The 23,279-nt window shown below is 49.3% G+C and overlaps 1 protein-coding gene across 3 annotated transcripts in view; it reads left to right on the top strand.

Annotated features, from left to right (window-relative positions):
• Positions 1-23,279, top strand: part of wg (Wnt family member 1 wingless) — a 64,957-nt gene that overhangs the window by 36,295 nt on the left and 5,383 nt on the right. For all 3 annotated transcript variants that reach the window (XM_089545332.1, XM_089545330.1, XM_089545331.1), the window contains exon 3: positions 20,476-20,744. In XM_089545332.1, coding sequence (XP_089401458.1) covers positions 20,476-20,744 — 269 coding nt within the window. The remainder of the gene's footprint in view (positions 1-20,475; positions 20,745-23,279) is intronic.

Below are 23,279 nucleotides of genomic sequence, written 5' to 3' on the forward strand. Positions count from 1 at the left end.
TGTTCGCTGTCTCGTGAAGTCATGTTAGACAGATTTCAGAACCTGCTTTCGGGCAGCACGCGTCGTAAAATGAAGTGGAACAGGCGCGATATGAATCGTGTAAACCGAGAAGATTGATGGAATGCACATATTGCGTCAACGCGAAGCGTATCGAGGTCCGACATGATTTGGCAGACTCACCACGCATTCCTGACTGCCTAAAAAAGTGCGCGCACGAACCGGCTTTGAATGAAGGTTCGTTGGAAAGTTGAGCGCATCTCTCGTTATTTGTATCAGCCGGTCTACATTTTCGCTGCGTTTAGCCGTACTACATGAGCTGATTGAAAGAGTAAAAAGTGTTGCTGGAGTTAAAAAGAATCGCCAGTGCGGCTTTCGGGCTCATAGAAGCGGCACAACCCATTTCTTTAAATACCGTGAAGATATGTAACCGAAAGAAGAACAGAACATTGTCTTGGTAAGACGAGAGCAAGCAAGAAAACGTCTTTGCATACTTCACGCACAGTTGATTTATTTATTTATTTTTTCTTTAGAACAATGGCTGAAGAGCTAAAAGGAACAAACTTTTCAAGCGATTGGTGATTTTCACGACCAAGAGAGGGCGCCCCAGTTGATCCAGTATGGCTGCGTTACGGAGGGCTCCTCCGGCGGGGCCAGCCTATAGGTAGAATTTCCCACGCACTGGCTTGTCTGAGTGATCAACCCCGTCTTGTGCTGTCTTTTTGTTCGTAGGCAGTGTATAGAAGGCATGCAATGAATGCAAGGCAGCCATGATAACATTCTTGCTGCCCGACCGTATTCTTTTCTTGCCATCCACCCGTCTGTCTGACTGATTTCAGCGACAGGATGGTACTAGGCAATTAAAGTGCAAAATGGAATTCCAAGGAAATCACCCCCCGCCCACTCTCCGTGGATAGCAAAACATCATATCACCACGCACGCATGTTTTAATAAGGCCGTCAATTACGGAGATAGGCACAATACTCTTCGCGCTTGAAATGTTCCTGTTAGACATGTGTGCTCAACGATGTTTCGTAACAAAAAGCGCTTCTTATTTACACATGCCATTCTAGTCCAGGCAAATAATCTGTTTAGAAACGTAGATTGATAAAAACATCGCTCTCATTGTCTTACAAGCGTTCCACTGCAGCTTGGAACATCCTGTTCCCATGGTCTCTCTGCATTAGTGACATCACACAACCCACGCACTGAAGCTTAGTGTCTCTTCTATCTCCGTTGCGTGCAAACATCCATGTAACAGCATTCTTATGATGCATTTTTGCACCAAAATTTGGCAGTTGCCAACGTCTGAATGTGCCTGCGAACTACTCAATCAACAGAGAGAACGATGTTTTTAAGTGAGCGTCGATCCTTCTTGGGCTAGTTCGCGGTGCCGCCGCAAAGTGGCGTTAGTTTCGTGAAAACTGCCAATAAATGTTACTAGCTTAGCCTGTTATAAAACTAAGCTAGTGAATGCGACTAGTGCAGTGGCCTGCTATTAGGTATAGAATTTCTGCCTGCTAGAATAGACTATAACCAAAAGAACGAAGTTCAGGCTACAGCACAGTTTGTGAATTTTGCATTCTACGTTTTTTTTTTTAAGCCTATTTGTGTACGGACGTTACCGAAGGCGCTTCCACAGCTGCCATCCACCATTCGAAGGCATGCCTTTCGAGCGGGTCAGGAAATAAACAAAACAAAACAAATAACGGCGACCACGTAAACACACACGTACACACACGCGCGCGCGCACAAACGCCCGAGTGTTCACAAAGATGGGAGTCGTGATACTTTTTCCTTTGCATTCTTTTCAAAAAGTGAACGTGGGAGGATATATATGCGGGAGGCAGTTCACGATTCCTGGAAGCGCGCGTGAGCTCGGCGTGCGACAATAAAAACCGGCATTAGCACCTTTTCAGCGGCGGCCACCGTCCAAGCACGAAGGGGCGGCCGGGAAAATAACAGCCTCCTCTTTCGAGCGCCAGGGGTCGCCCTCGCTAGCACGAGCGACGACGCGAACGCAACTCAGACAGCTTAGCGTCTGCTTTCCGAGCAGAGGTGCGCGACCAATGTGGGCGGTTTTTTTCGCAGATACGTCACGTTTTTCGGTATAGCCTCACACAAAATTCGCCGAGAAAAAAAAAAAAAGGAAGCAAATAGCGATAGAATATATACGAATTTAAGCGAGGCTGTGTATGGACGGATACACACATGACTGGAAATGTTTCTTTTCATAAACACACACACACCAAGAATAGGAAAGGTGCAATCGAGTCTGGAATTAGTTCTCTCTGCAACCCTCTCATCGGTTTTCACTGCAAGCGCTTTAATATGTTCACTTCGTTCAGCTAACGCAGCCAAATTGATTTGGAAGCTATCTTTCTCTATTAAGGCGAAAGCCTTTAATGTCTCATCGTTGTAAGCAGCAGTTGTCGACAGAGAATGTCACGCTTTTCAGTTGGTCGAAACGGTCGTGACGTCACAGTGCGCCAATTTCAAACGGGGCCAATTGTACTTTGGCTAGTAACCATGCAACCAATTGAAGGGACCATATAGTGACGCTCCAAGTAAGTGGGACTGAGCTTAGTTAATTGCTTAATTACCCAATTAGCCTAATTAACTTCTCTAGTCAGGCCATATAAATAAATAAAACCTAGTAAGAAATTGGTCGAGCTCGGGAATCGAACCCCGGTCTTCGGAGTGCGAGACGAGCATGCTATCCACTCCGCCATGCCAGCTCGATGGTTTGGAATGAACAAAGGCACGTCTAGTGAATACGGTGTCTTCGCTCACTGCCATCCTCCTCCCTTCCCTTCCGGTGAGGTTTAGGTGTCCACCGAGATATGAGAGAGAAATACATTTCCTTTCCTCAAAAACCAATTTACCGACGAGCGAGGCGTAGAACCGAATGGGCGATGGCGTTCTATGGACTCCTTGGCAGCGTTGCAAGACGCTCTCGCGTTCCACTCTTAGAGGCGAAGCTTAACATCTTAACCACACATCAGTGACCACACTTTAGGTCAAAAAAGTGTACCCCCCCCCCCCCCCCCCTGAATTTTGACGGGTGTCTACCGAGATATGTGAGACAGTTACTGCGTAATTTTCTTTCCTCAAATACAATTTTCATTTTCTTCATTACGGGCCATCTTCGTCTTTCTTCTTTCACTCCCACTTCCTCCGTTCCTCTACGGTGCGGTTCAGGTGTCCACCGAGATGGCAGAGATTTACTGCGCCATTTCCTTTCCTCAAAAACCGTTGCGTTGAAACGGCAAGGCATCGCGCCGAACGGGTGGTGGCGTCCCATGGACTCCCTGGCAGCGCTACAACACGCTGTCGCGTTCCACTCCTAAAGGCGAAGCTTAAGCTTAAGCTTAATTAGCAGTTAATTAGTATTCAGGCATTAATCAGTAATTAATCATTAATTAGTGATTTGTCATCACTTAGTAATTAGTACTCAATTACATGTGACGCCACCAGTGCCACAGAAGCACTGAAAGTGGTGCGGAAAACGCTTTCGCCTCTACGCACTTTAGACAGTCAAAGTGCCCCCTGAATTTTTTTCTGGCCCGTAAGTCGTCTCGGAGGCTGTGTCATTGCGAAAGGGGAGCTCTAATCAATCTAATCAAGCTATATATAGTAAAGCTCATAAACTCATGTATAGCACTCGGGAATAACATTTAGTTCGATTTTGTATTCAGGGCTCATAACCGCCTTGCTTTGACGCATAAGATTCGCATTACAATAATTTCAACGGGATTACAGAAATCGACTGGCTAGGCATATACCAGCTGCACATTTTACTCTTCGTGTCTTGTTGTTTGCATGCTTCTTTAGTTGTCGCGTGCATTTCTTGGATATTATTTGGTTTCTAGACGTGCATCGTATGAAATAGAGAGCTAAAGGTCATTCAAGTATTTGTTTTAACACATACACCACAGGCACACAAAAAAAGAAAACTTTCACAACGTCAGCTTGGCCTCTCGAAACACCACCTTTCAAGTTAAATGAACCGTCACCTGAAGAAGGAAGAGCGTTTGCAATTTAGAAGCTGCCCAGAGAAGCCGCAGAAAAAAAAAAGTGCAACTTCGCCCCTTGAATGAGATGGCCATGATTGTGTCAACCTGTCAGAGTTCATTAAAAGTCTCTCTGTTATATTAACTACATTTAAGTTAATCGGAGGTATCCTCACCCATAAATTATAAAAATTTCGCCACGGATGAAGACTCTCCACTTGATCCTAATAATGCCTATGCCTTTCAAATAATTTCAACACCAACCGCACAAACTGATCCCAAATGCATCTCTGCGCCAACAAGCTGCACTACAGGGTCAAACTGCAACGAGAACTTGAATTATTTATCGTCTTGCCCCGTACACGAGCGAAGAGCGTGCCCTGCCTTGAACTTTCCCAGGACGGAGTTATAAGAGGCTGCAATTTTCGTACGGTTGGTCGTCAAGGCATTTCCACCTGGACTCACTCCACGCCCGCGGGGCATGAGGAAACATAATCGGAGAAACTTCTCGTACTCTTGTCGCTCGCATTACCGAGCGCAGTTCGCCGAAAAGAGAGCGGAAACGGATGAATATAAACCAAACGAAACAACGCCGAAGACTATAAGTGAAAAACAGTGAGGGCTCGGCGGTGACAAAAGAGGTCAGAGGTCAATCGTCGGCTCCTCTCCAGTCATCAAGTGGTGGGAGGGTGAGGGGGGGGGGGGGGGGGGACACCGGCGTTTCTCCAAAAGCGCTCCATCTACGGGGCAGTGTAAGCGACTCGCCAATGGTCATCGTGCGTGCACAGGGGGCAAGCTTTGTGAAACGACGCGACCGAAGGCTTGTACGTGTCCAGGTGGGAGGCTGCAGAATTGGCCCTGAACGGCTGCGGAAGAGGGGGGGAGTGCTTGGAAAGAGGGGCAGTCAGAGAAAAGGGCCTCGTGCATGGTTTTGCGCGCGGGTCTCCGCCCGACATTAAATCCCCCCCGTCCCCTACGCAACTGCTCGCTGTAAAGCAGTGCCTACCCTCCTATCGTGAGCGTCGGGTTGGGCAGACAGGGCATCGTGAAGTCTGCAACATTAGCGGACGGCCCTTTTTTGTCATTTTTTTTTCTGCCTACGCCATTCTGTTCTGTCCGCCGCCTGACTCTCTATGGGCCACTGAAATATGCATGTGCTAAGCGGCGACGACCATGCAGGCCGATCGCAGTGCGTTTGCTTCCACCTGGAAAGAACTTTATATACCTGTACGGAGAGGAGAGCCTCAGAGATTACAGGCAGCGTCGACTCAGGAATAAGTTTGGTTAACTGTGGGTCGTGCACGAAAGCCATAAAAAGGTAATGGAGCGAGTATTGCACCATGATGCATTGCTTGATGGATTGCGCCATGGTGCATTGTATATTGCATGGTGTCACGCGTTCAGTTTTGAGCGTTATTTGGTTGTTTCTGAAGTGGATGAGGCAGCCATATTGTTGATTTATACATTAAAGCTTTCTTGCGTTCAGTGAGGCCCCCATGCATCTGCCGAAAATTCCCTAGATTAGACTCGAAAATCCCTATTTGAGGTCTTTATTCCCTGCTGCAGCTTCAAAACTCCGTCGTTTTGGAAAAATTGAGACGAATTTGGATATAAAAAATTACTGAAACTGCGTGAAAATTTAATTTTCGTTAAATTTTATTTCTCAGATTCCCTAGAAAAGGGAAAATTTCTGGAATAGAACATCATTGCCTGCATTGAGGCCGAAGAAAAGACGACCTCTAGTGTTTAGTACAGAGCATGATTCGATCTTAAAAAAGAGACAGAATGACGGATAGAGTCAAATTTTCTGCTTAAGCGTGTTATCAAAGGCCATGGATATTTTTCTCCTGTTTTTTTTTTTTTCTTGCTGTTATTTTCTTGAATTAAGCGTCCGCTGAGAGTAAGATTTGTCTTGTAACGAACTACTGAGTTTGCTGTTTAACCCTTGTGCAGATATCTTGGAGTTCACATGTGTTTTGGGGCGTCACACCGTACTCTACTTCAAAACTGGAAGTGGCTGTTCAAGCCCCTGTAAATCTTCGTAGGAGCGCCGCAAAACGATAAGCTTCTGGACACCGAGTGCTTCCCTCTATAGCGGGCTTCTTGGTTGTACATATGTGTACAGTGGCGTAAACACTCAACAAGTGACGTAGGATTGGATTGGTCATTTGAGTAGTAGAACAGCCTTATATAAAGTGAAAACCGTGACCCATTAGTGTACAGTTGGTGGATATTCAGGAAAATAACCAAAAAAAAATTACTAAAGGACAGCCAGCTAGAGATCGAGCGAAGTGATATCGTAGGAACCTTACTGATGGTTCCAGCCGGCCTAAGTAAACTTTCTTCTTTTAATTCATCTCTGAAACGGCGGAACAAGGCGTAGCAAAAACGTAATAGAACGTCTTGAATAATATATCATCTCCCATTAGGTAGGCGCACACAGCATACGTATCATTGTACAGATCAACATGAAAAAAAGTTAAACGGTCACGCATATACACGACATGCTTGTGTACGGTCTTTTGTCATTCCCGTGGTCCTCTTCCTGCCTTAAAGATTAGAAACTAAGAAATATGGAGTTTTGACTTCCAATCGACGATCAGCTGCAGAACGCGTCTGTCCTTCAATTTACAACCTTAATATATTCATGTTGATGTTGGCAACGTTGCCATTAAGAAAGGCTTAGCAACGATTAAACAAGAACTAGTACTGGGGAGCAATTAGTCGTGATATTGGCTGCTGCTCATGACGTCCTTCTCGTTTCACCAATAAGAAATGAAAGAGAAGTGAGAGAAAATTAAGAGAACACGGCAGCAGTGGTATATGCGGTCTGAGTGCTCGGTTTAGACCGACACGACGCGGTCGGGAGACCACCGCGCTCGCGCTTATATTGACCAAGGTGTGAGGAAAGCGTCAGTTCCGCGTCCAGACAATAACCAGCCGCGCTGACCGCGCACCACTTAAAGCACGCACGCGCACACGTACGCGCTAAACGGCCCCGTTGCTCCACGGAACCTGCGCCCACGCAGCCCGCGGGTCAAGGGGGGAGGGGGGTGGGGGGGGAGACGCTGCGAAAGGAAGGAAGGAAGGGAGGACAGGCGCAGCATCAACCGGCTGGATGCGTGCATGCTGCTGCGGGGGCGACAGCAAAAGGGAAAGTTGGTGGTGATCGTAAAACCGGAGGGTTGTCATTATTAGGGCCATTAAAAAGGCACCTGGACCTCTCCGGGGGGGCTCGGGCCGTCAGCGCTGAGCGAGGCTTCCACTCACTCCTGAAGACCTTCTCCTTTCCTATACTCCGCTGAACGGCGCTATGGGGTACAAGAGGAGACTGCGCGGCACACGGACTCATCCCGACTATAGCTGTTGTTGACCGCGCCGCGCCGTGGGTCGAAGAGGGAAATTTCGCGAGACGGGGCCCTGTTGTTTTCTCTTCCTCGCCATGTTCCCGCGCGTGCGAGGAAAGCGAACGAGCGCCAAGAAGAAATAAGCGCTCTTTCCGTATACGCGCTCGCGCGCGCCGAGCTCCGAGGCGCGCGAGAGCCCTTTTACGACCTCCTCCGTGGTCTTCTTGTTCCGTCTTCTCGCTCGTTGTCTCTCCCACGCCGCAGGGGTGTATGCGCGTCGGAACCTCGCTCCAGTTTTGCGCGAGACGCCCCATACGTATATAGTGTACGCGCATCCAGTCGCCGACGCGCCTCTGTGCTTCTCGGGTCGTTGTCTGCAGCTCGTTTGCCGCCTCGAGCTCGCGGGAGGGTTCCATGAACCCTGTAGGCCAGGAGGCGACGGTCTCTGACCGGAACTGCAGAGGGAATGCTATATACCCTTCGAAATCATAGAGAACCCCGTCTGTATCCGTACCTGCTGGAAGCTTTCGACGCTTCGCTCGCTGTTGCGGCCGGCCGCTCGCTATGCACGTAATTTCCATCACTCGATCCTGCAGATCGCGCTTGTCAGTGAGTGCGAGCGTTGATTGCGACGCCTTTTGGAAACAGCGTGAAAAGGAAGGGAAAGAAGAAGGAAAGATTCGTTCGTGAGCTCGGGATTGCACCTGCCCGCAAGAAGCTGGCAGGAGAGGGCTTATTCATTGCCGCGAGTGCCGGCTGGTGCAAGCTGTTGTCGATAGCACTGCCTCCTTGGTTCCGGAACTGCAGGGTTATTGTCTCCTGCACTGTGGCTTCAACAAGAGGAAGGGATGATGGTTCCCCGCTCGTCAGCGAACCCGTAATTGCAGCTGCAGCTCGGCTGGTGTTTAGTTTTCTTCTTTTCTTTCTTTTCTTCCTTGTGGGGTCGGTGTCAACGGTTCTGACTGATGCTCTTAACTACTTTCATTCGATTATTCGACCATGTAGTGTTTTTTTTTTTTTAAACGCACAATATGTTTAAAATAAGCGGCTATTGCAGGGATTGGGCAAATTATACAGTGTTCTGCGAACACGCGGATTAAGGTGCATACAATCTAAAAAAAAAGAGAACAGTTTTACTTTCGCTTAACAATTCCCATCTGGTCACAATAGCAGCCATTGAAGAAGCACTAAATGAATGTTAAAGGTCCTTCGAACAAGCTACGGGGAATTATTTCGAGTAATTCATGGTACTTCCTGACACAGTAAGAGCACCATAAACGATCAATTGCAGAGGTAGCATTAAGAGAGAGTGGGAACCATGGATTATAGAACAAATTCTGCACTCGCGGACAGCTATCTGTCGCACTGCAGCAGAGGCTGGGCAGGAAAGAGGCGTGCCTTTGCCCCTGTGCCATGGGGAGTCTATTATTTATTATTAGAGTTATGGATGCGAAGGGTTGAAGAGAGGAAGTTGGATAGACGTCGCTAGGGTTGAGGTAGCCCACTCACCGCGGCTCGGGGGCAAAGGCCCGCCTAGCCTCTGCTGCAGTGCTACAGAAAGTTGACCGAGCGTACAGTTAGTGATGTAAGGTGAAGCCATGAAGAAGAAATAAACTTGGGCAGTCCATGCGATGCTGATAAAAGATCAACGCTAAGAGTATAGTGCAAAGGGGACACAAGGGAAGCTTAAATGGACGTCGGAGGGCAGAGTCAGGTGGCAAGGTAAGATAAGGAAATTTTCGGGGGCTAAATCGGGCGCAGTTAGCACAGGACATGACTGCTTACAGACCAACACAACAGGTTCTTATCTTCATTGAACTTGGTCGGGATTTTAGTGATGATGGTTGTCATTATGGCAGTGACAACGAAGAAGGGATTCAAACGCCCCGAGGACGCGACCAGGGATCACTGTCGAATTTTGTCAGCTGTCAAGCAACGTTAGCATAACAGAGCAGGCCACATGCACACGCACGGACGAAGAAAAAACCTGACGTTGAAGGCGCGTAACGTAGTTGTTTCACAACTAGCAGAATATTTATGAGGACTGGGGAGCAAGCCAACATTTACGTCTTGTGTTCATCACTAGAATTGTTAGAAAAGAAGAACGCGCTGCTCCACCGCCGTTTAGCTAACACAGAAAAGTTTTCGTTGAAGGAACGAGCCCAACTTCTTGGAACAAGCAGAGAGAGAAAAATAACGGCTCGAAGGCTGTATGCAATCCATGTACGCAATACACAACAAGTACAAAATGATCTCCCAGTGGTTAATTTTGTTTTGGCGTTGGGAGGACGATATGTTGCGCAAGTCAGTACCTCAGTTGCATTTACACGCAGTGGCGAACGGCGGCGGCAATGCGTTTCGGCTTGGGCGTGCGGTTGAAATGGCTCCAGGAGCCCGCGCAGCTAGAGCAGCGCGCTGCCCCGGCTGCGGAGCTGGTTTCGAGGGACGACGGCGACGCCGCCAAACGCAGGAACGGGCACCAAGGAGCTGCCCGCTAAAACGTCCTCTTAGCTCCTTGGTTTCGGTGACTGTTGGCTTCCGTCATGTACGCCATAACGAGCCTCTCCTTTTCCTTCCCTTGACTGCTCAGCACGTATAGGATTGATAGATTGCAATGACCAGTGTGCTAGCGGTAACTCCTGCAGGAATTTACCACGCAAATCCATTTCTTTTCGCGGTATTATGACACCCAAATTTGTGTTGTTCTGGGCCTGTATTGCAATACTCTCCGCCCATGTGTACCTGAGTCTTTAGTAGTAATAAAAGAATTCCCTGAAACGCGATCACTTTCTATTGCAAGGATACTATAGGACGCAAGACCAGGAAGGCATGCCTCGAATATTACGCGACCTGTAATTCCCAGTTTGTACTGTTATGATTAATTTGTGCTAGCAGCCGCATTTGTGAATGCCAGGAATTGTGGCAGCTAACGCCACCATTGTATAAAATACAAATCTGAGATGAAGTCTGAAGACGTATGGACTGGGGAAGCTTCACAACCACCGTCAACGCCGAACTCTGAAATTCCGAAAGCATGCCGATGCTCACGTAATGTCTTCACGTGACCTATTCATGAAGACACACTCTAAGAAAAAAACCGGCCCAGAGAGGAGTAAAGAGAATTTTAGTCCTCAAAACGGCCCGTTCGTCGCGTGCGAGCAGCTCACTGAGGGCATATGCATGCACGAACCTCAGCAGCATCTCGGCTGTGACACGCGTTGATGATTTCATATGCCAGCAGATAATTAGGCTTACCATGCTCACTAATGATCACTACACGCAACAGACTTCCGATTGGCATAAAAGGCCCGCACCTCATAGACTTCACCCAGACGTGAGCTCCATAAGTAAAAAGAAAGCTCAAAAGGCTTGTAAAGACTCATCCGACCCTTATACTGCGGCATGTCTAGCACATCTCTCAGACAGGTCTTAATCCTCTTTATTTCGCTTTCAGCCGCGGAATCAAATCGAGGATGTTGTTGGGACTTTCGCGCGCTGTGAAGCGACGACCCCATAAGGCAGACGACCGGCAGGAATACCCGAAAGCGCTTCTCAAACATCAATGGCTGCTCTTTTTTCCGCATGAATTCTTTTTAGCATTCTGGGCGCTCCTCGCAAAGCCTACTTGCGCTCGAATCATCGCGTAACAAGGCAAGGACTCGATTCACTTCCTCGATTAGCGCTCCCCTCATGAAACCATAAGCCGTGGTGCGCTCGGTATTACGTATTCATCGATATTACGTAAAAGAAAAAAGTGACCATCGCTGAATGCTGTTGCGTGGCGCAGACTCTCCTGTATATCATCTGGGGTACATCACCGAAGGTACGCCTGTCCGCATATTACAGACTCGACTTCCATGAAGAGAAGAGAAGGGGGAGGGGATGGGGAGTAGGGGTTTTGATGGGACGTCTTCTCTTCGTAGCGTCTCTCTCGGGCGCAAGCAGCGCGACGCGTTGCGGCGATGCGCGAGACAGGCCAGCGACGCGGCAGAAACAGGGCTTCCCAGGTGGCGTTGCTCGGGCGCGGACCGGTTTAAAAAGAGCGGCCGATAGCCGCCGCCGCCGCTACAGCTTAATTGCCGAGCGGCCCCCCAGGTGGACGGAGCAGCACTTCGGGGGCCGCGCGCGCGCGCTCCGGCGAGGGCTCAGCGTTCAGCTCCGCGAAAGAGGCAGCGGCGCTGGAGACGACGCGTGTATAATATACGGCGCTCCCGGCGCGCGCCGCGCGTTCCTTCGCACGCCTCGGGGGCCCCGAGCTGTGTAATTAAGCGGTCAGACTTGTGTGCTGAGAAGTGGGCGCGGACTCTGTTGGACCAGCGGCGGCTGCCGCGGAGCTCGCCTCTCGCGTACTCTTTCTCCTCACGCGGGAGGCTTGGGACGGATTCGCACCAACACTGCGCAGGTCGCCGCCGCCTCGTTAATGTTACGCACGAGCGTCGCCGCCGCCAGTGGGCAGCGCGGGCGTGCGTGCTCCAGCGTTTCCGGGACGACACTGCATCCTAGCGGAGGAAGGCAGGACGCCGAGCTATACGCCGCGGAGGGGCCGATAGACTGAACGCGTGCGCAAGCTATTTCGCAATTTTCGCGGCCACGACCGGACTGGACGCGATGGCGCGCTCTTGCACGGCCAGACTAGACTGGACGAAGTGGTGGCGCATGCGCGCTTGCGGAAACAATAGGAGCTCTTCTTGCACGATCGGGCTGCCCTGGTCGCGGTGGCGGTGTGTTCAGTCCAGCCCGGCAGTAGAACAGCTCGAATTGTTTAAGCGAGCGCACATGCGCGGCCACCGCGACCAGTCTAGTCCGGCCGTGCAAGAAGAGCTCTCATGGACGCTAGCCACCGCGTCCGGTCCAGTCCGACCATGGAAGAAGAGCTCTCGTTTTTTCCGCATGCGGGGTTCCAGTCTCACTGTGTCGATATGGTCGCAATATTGTCTACCCAGCGAAGCTCGTTGTAGGTACTACGACCCTGGCAGGGATAGGCAGCGGTGCTTCACCTATCAGCGGTATATCTTGGCTGTCAAGCTTTAAACAAGTGAGGTTCTACTTCGCGCTACCATAGGCGATTTTCCAAAGTTCATTCATTTTTTTGCTGCTGCTTTGTGCTGCTGGAGCTCGCTCTGTTTTAGTGTGTGCGTGTATGTGTGTGTGTTTGTGTGTGTGCATACATGCGTGTGTTAAGTGACGCTTGGAATGCATCTTGTACAGTGTATCATTAGCAGCTCTAGTGCCTGTCATTAAAGCCGTTGTACGGGAAGCTGCAGTGGAAGGACATTTTTACATTTCCTCCATTCATTCAATGCTAGGTAAAGTGAAACCAAATATGAAAAGTATGCAACCACAACGGTTCAAACAATGCAAAACGCACATCGAGGTCTCAGTACTTTTCCTCCCCGTCTATTCTGTCTATTCGCATGCACTGGGTGTCGCAGCTGCATCCTAACCCAGCCACGAAAACCAGACACCGTAAGGGTCATACAAGCTCCTAAACTCGGCAACAATTCTTCAGCGTTCTCTCGACGCGCTCTTGGAGCCGCTAATGAACCTTACGCTGTCCTTTTATACACGTGCAGCAATGGCGGCGAAATTAATCGAAAGATATTCAGCTTTCTTCGTTTTCCTTCAACTCGTTTTAGTTTCTGCTTTGCGCAGACGCAAGAGTGTGGCGATATACCAGGCCAGCCGCATACAGGGTCGTCCAGTATTAAGGTGAACACGCAAGCGTGTGGCAGCACTAGCGCCAGCTTGTTCGACACGGCCGTGCGTCGAAGCGAAGTGGAACACGATGCGAAGCCCCACCTCCAGGCCCGTCTTCGCCTGCGCCACTTTTCTTTGACGCCAGGCCACTTAGGACGCATTGGCGCTCTTGAGAGCGGGGGCAAGAAGCCCCTCAATCCTAGAGACACACACTCGCGTGTTCACTTATTAAGAGTGAACATCCCTTCACATTGACCAAGCGGAAAAGCCCACCTGCCACTGCGCACGCGCAGCAGGCAACCGATGATGGACGTGCATGCTTTAGTACGTCCGCTTCAGTAGGGCCACCCCTGGGTTTTAGTTAGTTAGGTTGGCTTCACCACATAACAGCGACGTGGCGTGGAAAAAAATTATCGAAGACACTTTGGAAATTCTAAAGTGTGCTTGGCGAAAGCCTTGTGGTCAACCCACTGCCGCTTCCCCTAACTGCTTGGAGCGGAATCACTGGGCCGCTTCGGAGCCATGCGTCTCACTCACTCGACTGCAACGAGACGTCTGGCGAAGGAGCGGAAATGCAGCTGCCACCGCCGACGCGCGCGCGCTCGTTCTACCGCTACTGTGTGACGTCACGGTTGGTATGCACAGCTGCACCCCCCACCTGCGCGCCGGTCGCTAAGGAGGGGAGGAGGTTGCGCCACTGAGCGGAGGAGAGGCCACAGTTGGCACGATTCCAGAAGCGTGACACCTTTGCTGATAACTTTCTGTCGACAACGATGAGGCATTAAAGGCTTTCGCCTTAACAAGTATATAAGGGACCGAAGGTCACCTTGAAGCATACCCCACGTTCACCTCATCACGCTGTTTGACGACGCTAGAGCTGCCAGCCGTTGCTCAAAGCTCCGCAGACGACCCGTCAACGCTGGCAAAAAGTAACCGAAAAGCGCCGTTAGGAGAAGCGCCACTCGCAAGGACGCGGCGCGCAGTTTTATATATCGACTGATGGGCGAAATTGGAGTTCGATATACAACGCGACTTCCCTATCCTTTTGCATAGGGTTTTGAAGGATATAATCTTTGTGTTCGATGTATAATATATATATGTATATATATATATATATATATATATATATGTACGAGACTTTATTAACAGATCCAGTAGGTTTGCCCACCCATTGCTCTGCAGGCCGATTTGAAAGTACTGTTTTTCTGGAGCTCCTGAATATAATGTGTTTTATCTTATTAACATTTGCTCAAGTCTTATTAACAATTAAATTATTCGGCTTACAGAGAAACGTTGCCTGGCACAACGCAAGAATCGGGAGTCTTCTGGCACAGAAATCCGAAAGAGTCTCCGCAGCCGCACTCAGTGTCTCTAGTTTATTTGCGTATATATATGGAGGACTGAAGCAATTGTGACTGTAATGTTGCGATTCTGTCTGAATACTTTTTTAACTACACAGGCCAGAAAATATGTTGCTTTTTCTTCTTCTAGCTAGTTCTCAAAAATAGTCGCGTTCCGCGGCGAATATCCATCCCCCTTGCTTTGTGTATAGATTTGGGTTGAATTTTCGTTTTTTTTTTTTTGAGTAAAGGAAATGGCGCAGTAGTTGCCTCACATCTCGGTGCACACCTGAACCGTGCCGTTAGGGAAGGGATAAAGGAGGGAGTGAAAGAAGAAAGAGATGCCATAGTGGAGGACCCCGCAATAATAATTCCGACCGAGTGGGGATCTTTAACGAGCACTGACATCGCATAGAAAACGGGTGCCTTTTGGGTTTCTGCCCGTCGGTGGACTTCTCGGTTTTCATTTTTTTTAGTAAAGTTCGGTGGTCTTCTTTCGGTGTTTGTTTCAGAACGTAAGTTTCCGTTTCTTTTTTTTTTTCGGCGAATATTATTTTCAAGAAATGAGTTACTGACTTCGGTAATTTAATGTGTCAATGCTGCGTGGTCAAAAGTCATAACGCGTTTTTGTCATAGTGAAAAGTTGATTTACCACCGTTTAACGTACAGATGGTAGAACTCGGAGTTATGCTAATAGAAAGAATTACTATTGTCATTAACAAAGTAACGTAATTTGAATGAGAGCCGACAGACAGGAATGAAAGTGGACGTTTATTTCTTAGAATTAGGTTGACATGATATCGTTCGGTTGTCGCGCTGGGTTGAGCCAGATGACAGGCCATCAAGTAGTCTGCGTGTTGATGGCAGTGATGGAAATGCCGCTCAATCGTCGCGGCAGCCAGAACAAGATGCTTTACCATGCTTCGTTTCGATGTCATACCTGCAGTTGATAAACATACTTAACTGACTAACTGCCCTAAGCGAGTGATGATAGTGAACAAACAATGCATAGCTAGCAGGCGGCGAGGAGATGAGGCTTCCCGGTCTGCGGAGGAGTGTCGGTAATCGGAGCAATACCTCAAATGGCAAAAGTGCGCTGCTTATCCGACAGTACCCCGTCTCACCACGTCCATGACTTCACTACGCAGTTAACTTTCAGCTTCAACTGAGTGTAACTCGTACTCAGCAGCCAGCCAGCTATGCCTGGCACGCCAAGAATACTTACCTCTTTCGATTAAAACATAATTTCGAAAACTGAATTCAGCGTACTTTTATCGTTTTTTTTATTTATTAGTTTTACACCGAAACCTCCAATTTCCATGTATAGACGAAGTTTAGGCATTCTGGCAAGGTGTAGACAGTCCTTGCTGCCCTTGTCTTGTCACTAACCCTCGCATGCCATGAGTGATTAGTTTGCCCACTGTCTGTGCGTGCGTACAGGAAAGGAAAGGGGGGATATCAGACGACAACACAGATTTATGACTGTCGGCAGACCCGACAGTGGCGCCTCCGCCGGATGGCAACGACAGTTCGTAGGTAGCCCTGAATGCGCTTGGTCCTCCAGGCGCCAGCTCGAACCTCTCTTCGAAGGTGGAGTGGAGAAGAAGGCTGAGAGGTTGCAGTGGAAAGGAAAGGCGAAGGGAAGGTTCAGAGCTCGGCTCGGCAGCCCACCACTGGCGAAGGAGGAGGAGGAGACGGCGCACGGCGACGTTCCGCCCCGAAAGCACACACCAGTGAGCACGGGGCGCCGCCCACAGCGCAAACTCACCGCTTCCTGCGCCCCACCGCTCCTTGTGGAGCCGATCCCGTTCGTGCCGAAAGCCTGGCGGCAGTGAGCAGCGGCGCGCAGATCGGCTTCCGCCGTTAGCGTTCCCTCTCCCTTCCTTTACTCTCTAACCGGAGCTCTCTACGCCGGAGGACGCCCGGCTTGCGCACGTGCGATATGTGTACACGTTTACTCACTCTGCGATCTCAACACGTTCTGTTTGAGGGGCTTCTTTCTTTTTTATCTATCCTTTGTCTTTTTTTCCCGTACGAAGAGGATGTGAACCAGGAATTTTTTGTACGAGTGTAAACGTGCCTTATGCGCCGCGTGACTACATTTAGCTCGCGCGAATCGGACTGTTCGGAAGACCTCGTTCTGTGCTGCTACCATTTTCGAAGACTCCGGCGCACGCATTCTGGTGGTGCCGGCGTGTCCTATGGCTGCCAGGAGATCAGTGCTTTGCACGAGATACGCAAAAGACATTTCGTGCTGGTGGATCATCATCATCAGCCTGTTACGCCCACTGCAGGGCTAAACCCTCTCCCATGTCTCTGCAATTATCCCTGTCCTTTGCCACTTTCGGCCACCGTGTTCCCGCGAACTTCTTAATCTCATCCGCCCACCTAACTTTCTGCCGCCCCCTGCTACGGTTGCCTTCTCTTAGAATCCGCCTCGCGTGCAAGAGGGCCGGGGTTCGAATCCCGATGCCGAGGAATTCTCTACCGGGTTTAAATAAATAAAAAAAAAACTCCGCGTGTCGATGGAGTACCATAACTAGGCCGGGGGTGCGGTGATCTCGGTGACCAGAACAGACAACGCACTCCCACACCAGAGCAGGAATTGGCCACTCTGGTGTAGTACTTGGCCACAACCTTCTATGCTTCTATGAAGAAACCAATCGGAATCCTGCCGGTGCAGCTGCCATTATTTGATAACATGCGTGCGTACCCTTTAACGTAACATTCAAGTGATTGTTTATCTGGGTGACGGAAATTAATCTCTATTTTTGTGCAGAGCTGGATTCAGCATTAGCCGCCATGCGTTATAGCGCGAGAACATCGTCTGATACTAGAAAGCTTGCTTGAACGCATGTGGGAATGTGGGAAGGGACTACTGCTTTGCACGTTTGATAAGGCTATATTTAAGCCCTCACCAAGCGACGACGCCTGAAGGACCAGTAGACCAGAACAGCCACGGTTGTGTAAAGCAAATGTGAAACGGAACTAATCAGTGACACATGAAATCATTCGCCAAACTGAGTCGGCTCAAGACAGCGCATAGGAAAGAGGAAGCACAAATGCGTTGAGATAAGAAATCCAACTTTATTCTATGGTGGGAGAGATATCGACACAAACACGACACCTCACAGAATTTTACAGCTGCTACGCTTTGCTTGCCGTGGCTCAGGGTCTTAAAGTGCATGTGCTATGCTGTCGTGGGCAGCAAGACGTCCGCAAAATAAAATTTTGCAACTTCAACGGCGTTACATATTTAAAAAAAAAACTAATTTTTTACTGCTTTTGTAGTACGAATGTTGGTATACGTCGCAGCTATAGTCCGTAAAGCATAAAGTCGAGCCCGGATATTTCGAACTCGGGTATTTCAAATTATTGGCTATATCGAACAAACAGGTTAACACCTTGAAAATCCTGTGTAAAATTATAGAAACGTCGCGCTGTATATCGAACTCCAATTTTGCCCGTCATCTGATATATCGATCTGCGCTCCGCTCCCTGCAACTCGCGCTTCTCCTGACGACACTACGTTCACTTTACGTGCGTGGAGACGAGTAGGCTGCGTGTCCTTGGGCATCTGCCGGCAGCGCTAACGCTGTGAAACCACTTGATGAGGTGAATGGCGTGAAGGCGGCCTTCGATCTGCTGTACTCAATTTCCACGTCGCATCGCTTTCATGTGATGAAGTCAACCTATCTAAAGCCTACACCATGGCCCACGCGATAGAAGTATACTTCTGTCTCTTTGTTGCCGAAGGCGTTGTGGAAGCCAACTGTGCCTATATTTCAATTAATGCTCATACTATTTATATTGTACTGGTAACATGATTAGACCTCATATGATATGCAGTGGGCAGTTCCAAAGAACCGTCCGCTGCAGCTTCGGTGCGAAGCAGAACGCGGGCAGGACACACGTATCTGCAAGTAGCGCGTCATTTACGTGGGTATAATGTAATCTTGCTTGTAGGTTACAGATTAACGCATTGTATTTTTTATATCGAATTATCGATATATCGAACGATTTCACGATCTGTTTTTAGTTCGATACATCCGGGTTCGACTGCATATATGTCGTCAGGCCCACGTAATCACGTAATGCGCATGCCTCACTCCTGCAGCCTAACTGCTATTGGAAGTGAAAGAGCACTCAATGCTTTCCCAGGTTGTCAGCTTTTCAAGAGCTGTGTAACAATAGGGGCGCTAAATGAGTTGTCACCCAGGTTGGTTGTTCTGTCTAAAGCAGATTTCTGCTCCCAGCAGCCAAACATTTCCTTAGTTGCTCGTTATTTTCCGTCAAATTGTTTGTAATTTTCATTTCATTTCGCGTTCTGTGTCGTGCATGTATTTAATTAAATATACCTCATAATGCGCTGTAGTCCCGGAGACCCGTAGCAGAAAACATGGAGGAAACTCATAAACGAAGAACTATTAGAGCCACCGGGATGCAATTTTATTTTATTTGCATTCACTGGAAAACCTGGGCTGGAGAGATGTATTTGAGTTAACGCTGACAAGAACATTTGCTCGGGTTTGACGAGGCTATATACTCAAGTGCCTTCTTGTGCAGAGTAATCCTTTCTGAAAGGAAACTCGAGAAGTACCTCTCCGCGTGGTCTCTGAAGAGAGACTGCGATTTGGACTGTCCTTTCACCGTAACACTCGCTGTGAACTGCACGATGATTATTTGTGAAAGGAAACACGAGACGAACATTTCTGTGTCATCTGAAAGGAAACTTTCCTTTGGACTGACATTTCGTCGCGACATCCTCTGAGAACAGCATGCAGATATCCTGCTCGAATCCGACACGCGTACAAACGCTGTGGAGATGCTTTCATCAAGAAAACCTGGCATTGACTCCAGTGAAATTATTTCAGCAAAAAAGGCCTAGAAGTTTATGACAATTCTTTATGTTTCAAACTCAATTCTATTTCTAAAGAACCTTCGCGTCGACTGACCAATTCCTGTGTTAACAATGGCACGACAGCGCTCGAGCCTTTGGTTAAGGGCTCAAAGGATCAAACTGGAATCCGGGGTACTGCTTTAAAATGAAGTAGTACAAAGCGCTGTTGGCCGTCTGAGAAAGATGGATAGATTTTAAGAAGAACACAGTTTGCTTTTCGCCTTTCTATTATGCATATGATTTTCTATCGTTATTACAGATCTTTGCCTGATTAGTCACCATTAGCAAATGACAGCACAATGCATGGGGCAAAGTAGAGGGCCAATAAAATGAAACGTGAATACCGTGGCCGCAACCTTCAAATATTTTCAGCCATCTAGCTGTCAGCCCCAGGAGACTTACCTGTATCTATGCGTGCACAAAATGTGCTAAAGGGCCATAGTCTACTTCCGTTATTACATGTAAAAGTATATTTCATCACCATGGAATTATTGTAGTACCCCAGTACACCATCATCTCGAAATTTATTACAGTGAAATGGTTATCATTTCCAGCACCATGAAATAGAATAATTCTTCCAGTAGTATACCGCCAGTTACCTGCCAATTTTTCATTGGGCGTATATTATAACAATCTTTCCTCCTTATAGGCTGTTGTTGTTCGACGTCTATGGGTTGAAACCCTTAGTGAAATAGATCATTTGCCCCATCTTGTGCAGACCAGAAACACGCGTATCCATGGCGCTTTTTAGCCATGCTGCCCTTGCTTCGTTAAACGTATCGTCGCAATCATAATCGCAACATTAAATTGTAACCAATCATCCAGGCTCATGTCTTGAAGCATAATCTTCGTCTATTTACCCAATCATGTTAGAATACCATTTCCTTCACTTCTCTGCTCATAGTGCACCGATTGCTCCATTTAGATGCGTATAACCGTATAATTTCATGCGTATACTGGGTGGAACAGTCAAACTCAATATGTACCTATACCAAATCGCCCACGTTTCCATTCTGCTAAAAAGAAATTTCATTCTGTATAGTTTTTATCTTTGCACTTGTTGTCAGTCGTCTGACCTGCGTGTTTGATTCATATTTCCTATTATTGTTTCCTGTTGTATTTTTATGTTCAGTCTTCGTGCTGTATCCCGCTGTCATTGATCGCTGTTATGTACGCCGCAGGCTGCCGCGAGACGGCGTTCGTGTACGCCGTGACGAGCGCGGGCGTGGCGCATGCCGTGTCGCGCGCGTGCAGCGAGGGCGCCATCGACACCTGCACCTGCGACTACCGGCAGCGGGGGCCCCCCTCGGGGCTCGACTGGCAGTGGGGCGGCTGCTCGGACAACGTCCACTTCGGATACAAGTTCGCCCGGGCGTTCGTCGACGCCGCCGAGAGGGGCCGCGACCTGCGCTTCGTCATCAACCTGCACAACAACGAGGCCGGCAGGCTGGTACGTGATACACTTCATTCACCCCAAAACCCCCACTTCCTGCACTTTCGAACCCTCCCACACAGATCGACACCGAAGTACGACACCGCACGCTGTCGAACTTCGCCAGAAGTGCGAAGTTCGCCAGAAGTGCGCCGAACTTCGCACGCTGTCGCACTTCGCTGTCGAACTTCGCTGCGGCGGACGTGGGCGCCAGCCAGCGTCGTCGCGTTCCCGCACCGCTCCTCGTGACCGCGTATATGCGCAACCGCGGGGACAGGTCTTGACCCGCGGTGTGCCTTCTTCACACCCCTGGGGCAGCACACCAGCTCCGGGGGGCTGCCGCGACGCCGCGGGGTGACTCCAAATGGGGGCTCTTTAGGCGCCCGCCCCCCCCCCCCCCCCCCCCCCCCCCCCCTCGCGCCACGGGGCCATGAAGAATCGCGGATTGGGTTTCGGAAGCGAAGGCCCCGTCGAAAAGCGCAGACTGGCACCCCCCGCCGACTTGCCGACCGCCAGGGGGGCAGTGGGGGCCATAACTCAATGTGTCACCGAAATCCTGCTCCCGGGGCTCTTGCCCACTCTCGAACGGCCTTCTTCCTATAGCCTCCCCTCCTCTTCTTCGCCTTCCTCCCTTTTGCGCTTCCTTCGTTTCTTGTTTCTTCCACTTCTTCTCCGCAGTCGAAACCAGGCTCTTTAATATTGCATCTTTCTGTTTCTCTCCACGTCCAGCTTTTCTTGAACGAAGACGCGGACGCAGCGGGAACACTCGGTCTTGTTTTGCTGACTCCCTCAGGGCTCACCCTCTCCCTCTTTTTGCTCGACGTTGGCCGCGTTGCTGCTGCACTCTCCCCCACGCCGACACGGAGTCACTAAATTGAAGAGACTCTATCGACGCCGCGGCTGGCCGCGGCTGTTGCGAGGATGCTGGGGAAGGGAGAATCCGGAGACCGCAGCAGGTATTGAAAGTGGGGGTATACAGACAGGCGGAGTGTGGGACCCGGGTGGTATTGGGTTCTCGGTGCTTGCTGTATTCGGCGTGCATATGAGGCTACAAGCACGGCTACATCTCGTAGAGGGGGAGAAGGAGCCGCAGCGCACCTCGGAAGTGAAAGAGGGTGCCTTTCCCACTTTTTGCGATGGACGGTAAGACGCGTCAGGAACGCTCGGGACAGGATGCGGAGGGGGCAAGCGAAAGGAATGCGATACGGGGATCTTTCTTTTTTTTTTTTTCTTGCTCTCTCTCTGTCATACCTGTTGCTGCCTCCTTTACTTTTGTTTTTTTCCATCCCCGGAGCTGCCGCTGACCTTTCCTTGTTCCAAGGCCTTGTAGCTGCGTGGCCAATCTCCCTCCCCTCAGTGCAGTCGATGACAAGCGTTGCGTAAGTGGTCGTGTGGGTGGGAGGTAATGCGTCTTGCTCCACAGTGACGTGTTGTTGCTTGTTTCCTTTTCCCATTTCGTTTTGTTTCATCTCATGTCCTTTCCGCTCTATCCCTCTCTCCTTGGCTTCTCACCGCTTTGGAATCCTTGAGACCGACAGTCTCGTATAGAGTATACAGGCACTGGAAGAGAGCCACCGATAATAACTAAGAGCTTGCGCGCGGTGGGGGACCTTATGGATCCCGAGCCGCGTGAGTATGCGACTAACTTGACAAAACAGCTCTTCGGCTGTGTCGTGCCTGTGTCAGCGTTTGTCCCATTCTCGTTTTCTTTTATCGGCGAAGCGCTAGCTCGCGACCTGAGCTTCGTTAATGGCTGGCCGTATGACTGATAGTGGGGTAGCACAAGCCGTGTGTGGTGGTGCCCCCTCTCCTGTCCCCGTCGTGATTGATGCGATCCGCAAGAAATGGATGCATGCGACGCCTCTTCGGTTGCTCCCTTTCCCTCCGCTCTCTTTTTAATCTGCCTTCAGCATCGGCTCCGTTGTACGCGCTTTGAGAATGGCTCTCCCTCGTCCCAGAGCTTGTTCGTGGCTTGACGTGCGCTGTGGTGTCCTATGTTTTGCGCAAAAGAAACACACTGCGGCGAACATCGTCTCTCTTCTCTTTATCGATGAGTCAGCAGAGACATGGTTTGTTTTGCATTCCACACACGTCGATGCTTGCGCAGCGATAGGAAAAAGATTGTAAAAATTAACAAGGTGCTCGTCTTTCTCGTAGTTGAAAATAATTGTGAGCAAGCATATGATAGTTTCAGGGTTAATGCTTTTATTTTTTTGGACTGCAATTCATTCAGCGGTTATTGCTGTTTTTGAAAAGAAAATGCGCCGGAAGTAATGAGCACATCACTAATAGAGCGAGGTTAAATATTGGAAGTGAAATGTGGCATTGCACATATGTTCAACAGAGTGTGCATTCAGAATACAACCGTCACCTTGTTTTAACCTCAAAGCACTCAACTTAGAGGAGTAAATGACCCTTTTCGTCGGTTTGTTGCGCGTTTTCTTGCTTTTAAACTTTATGGACTGGTTAACTCCTGAAATTGCGGTTGCCACAGCTTCCTTATAGGTATAGGTACTTTGTGTTCACTTTAAATGGCCCTCAGATAAGACTCCG

This window comes from Amblyomma mixtum, chromosome 5 (genome assembly GCF_055824585.1).
Source record: "Amblyomma mixtum isolate Tamu chromosome 5, ASM5582458v1, whole genome shotgun sequence".
Lineage (NCBI taxonomy): Eukaryota > Metazoa > Arthropoda > Arachnida > Ixodida > Ixodidae > Amblyomma > Amblyomma mixtum.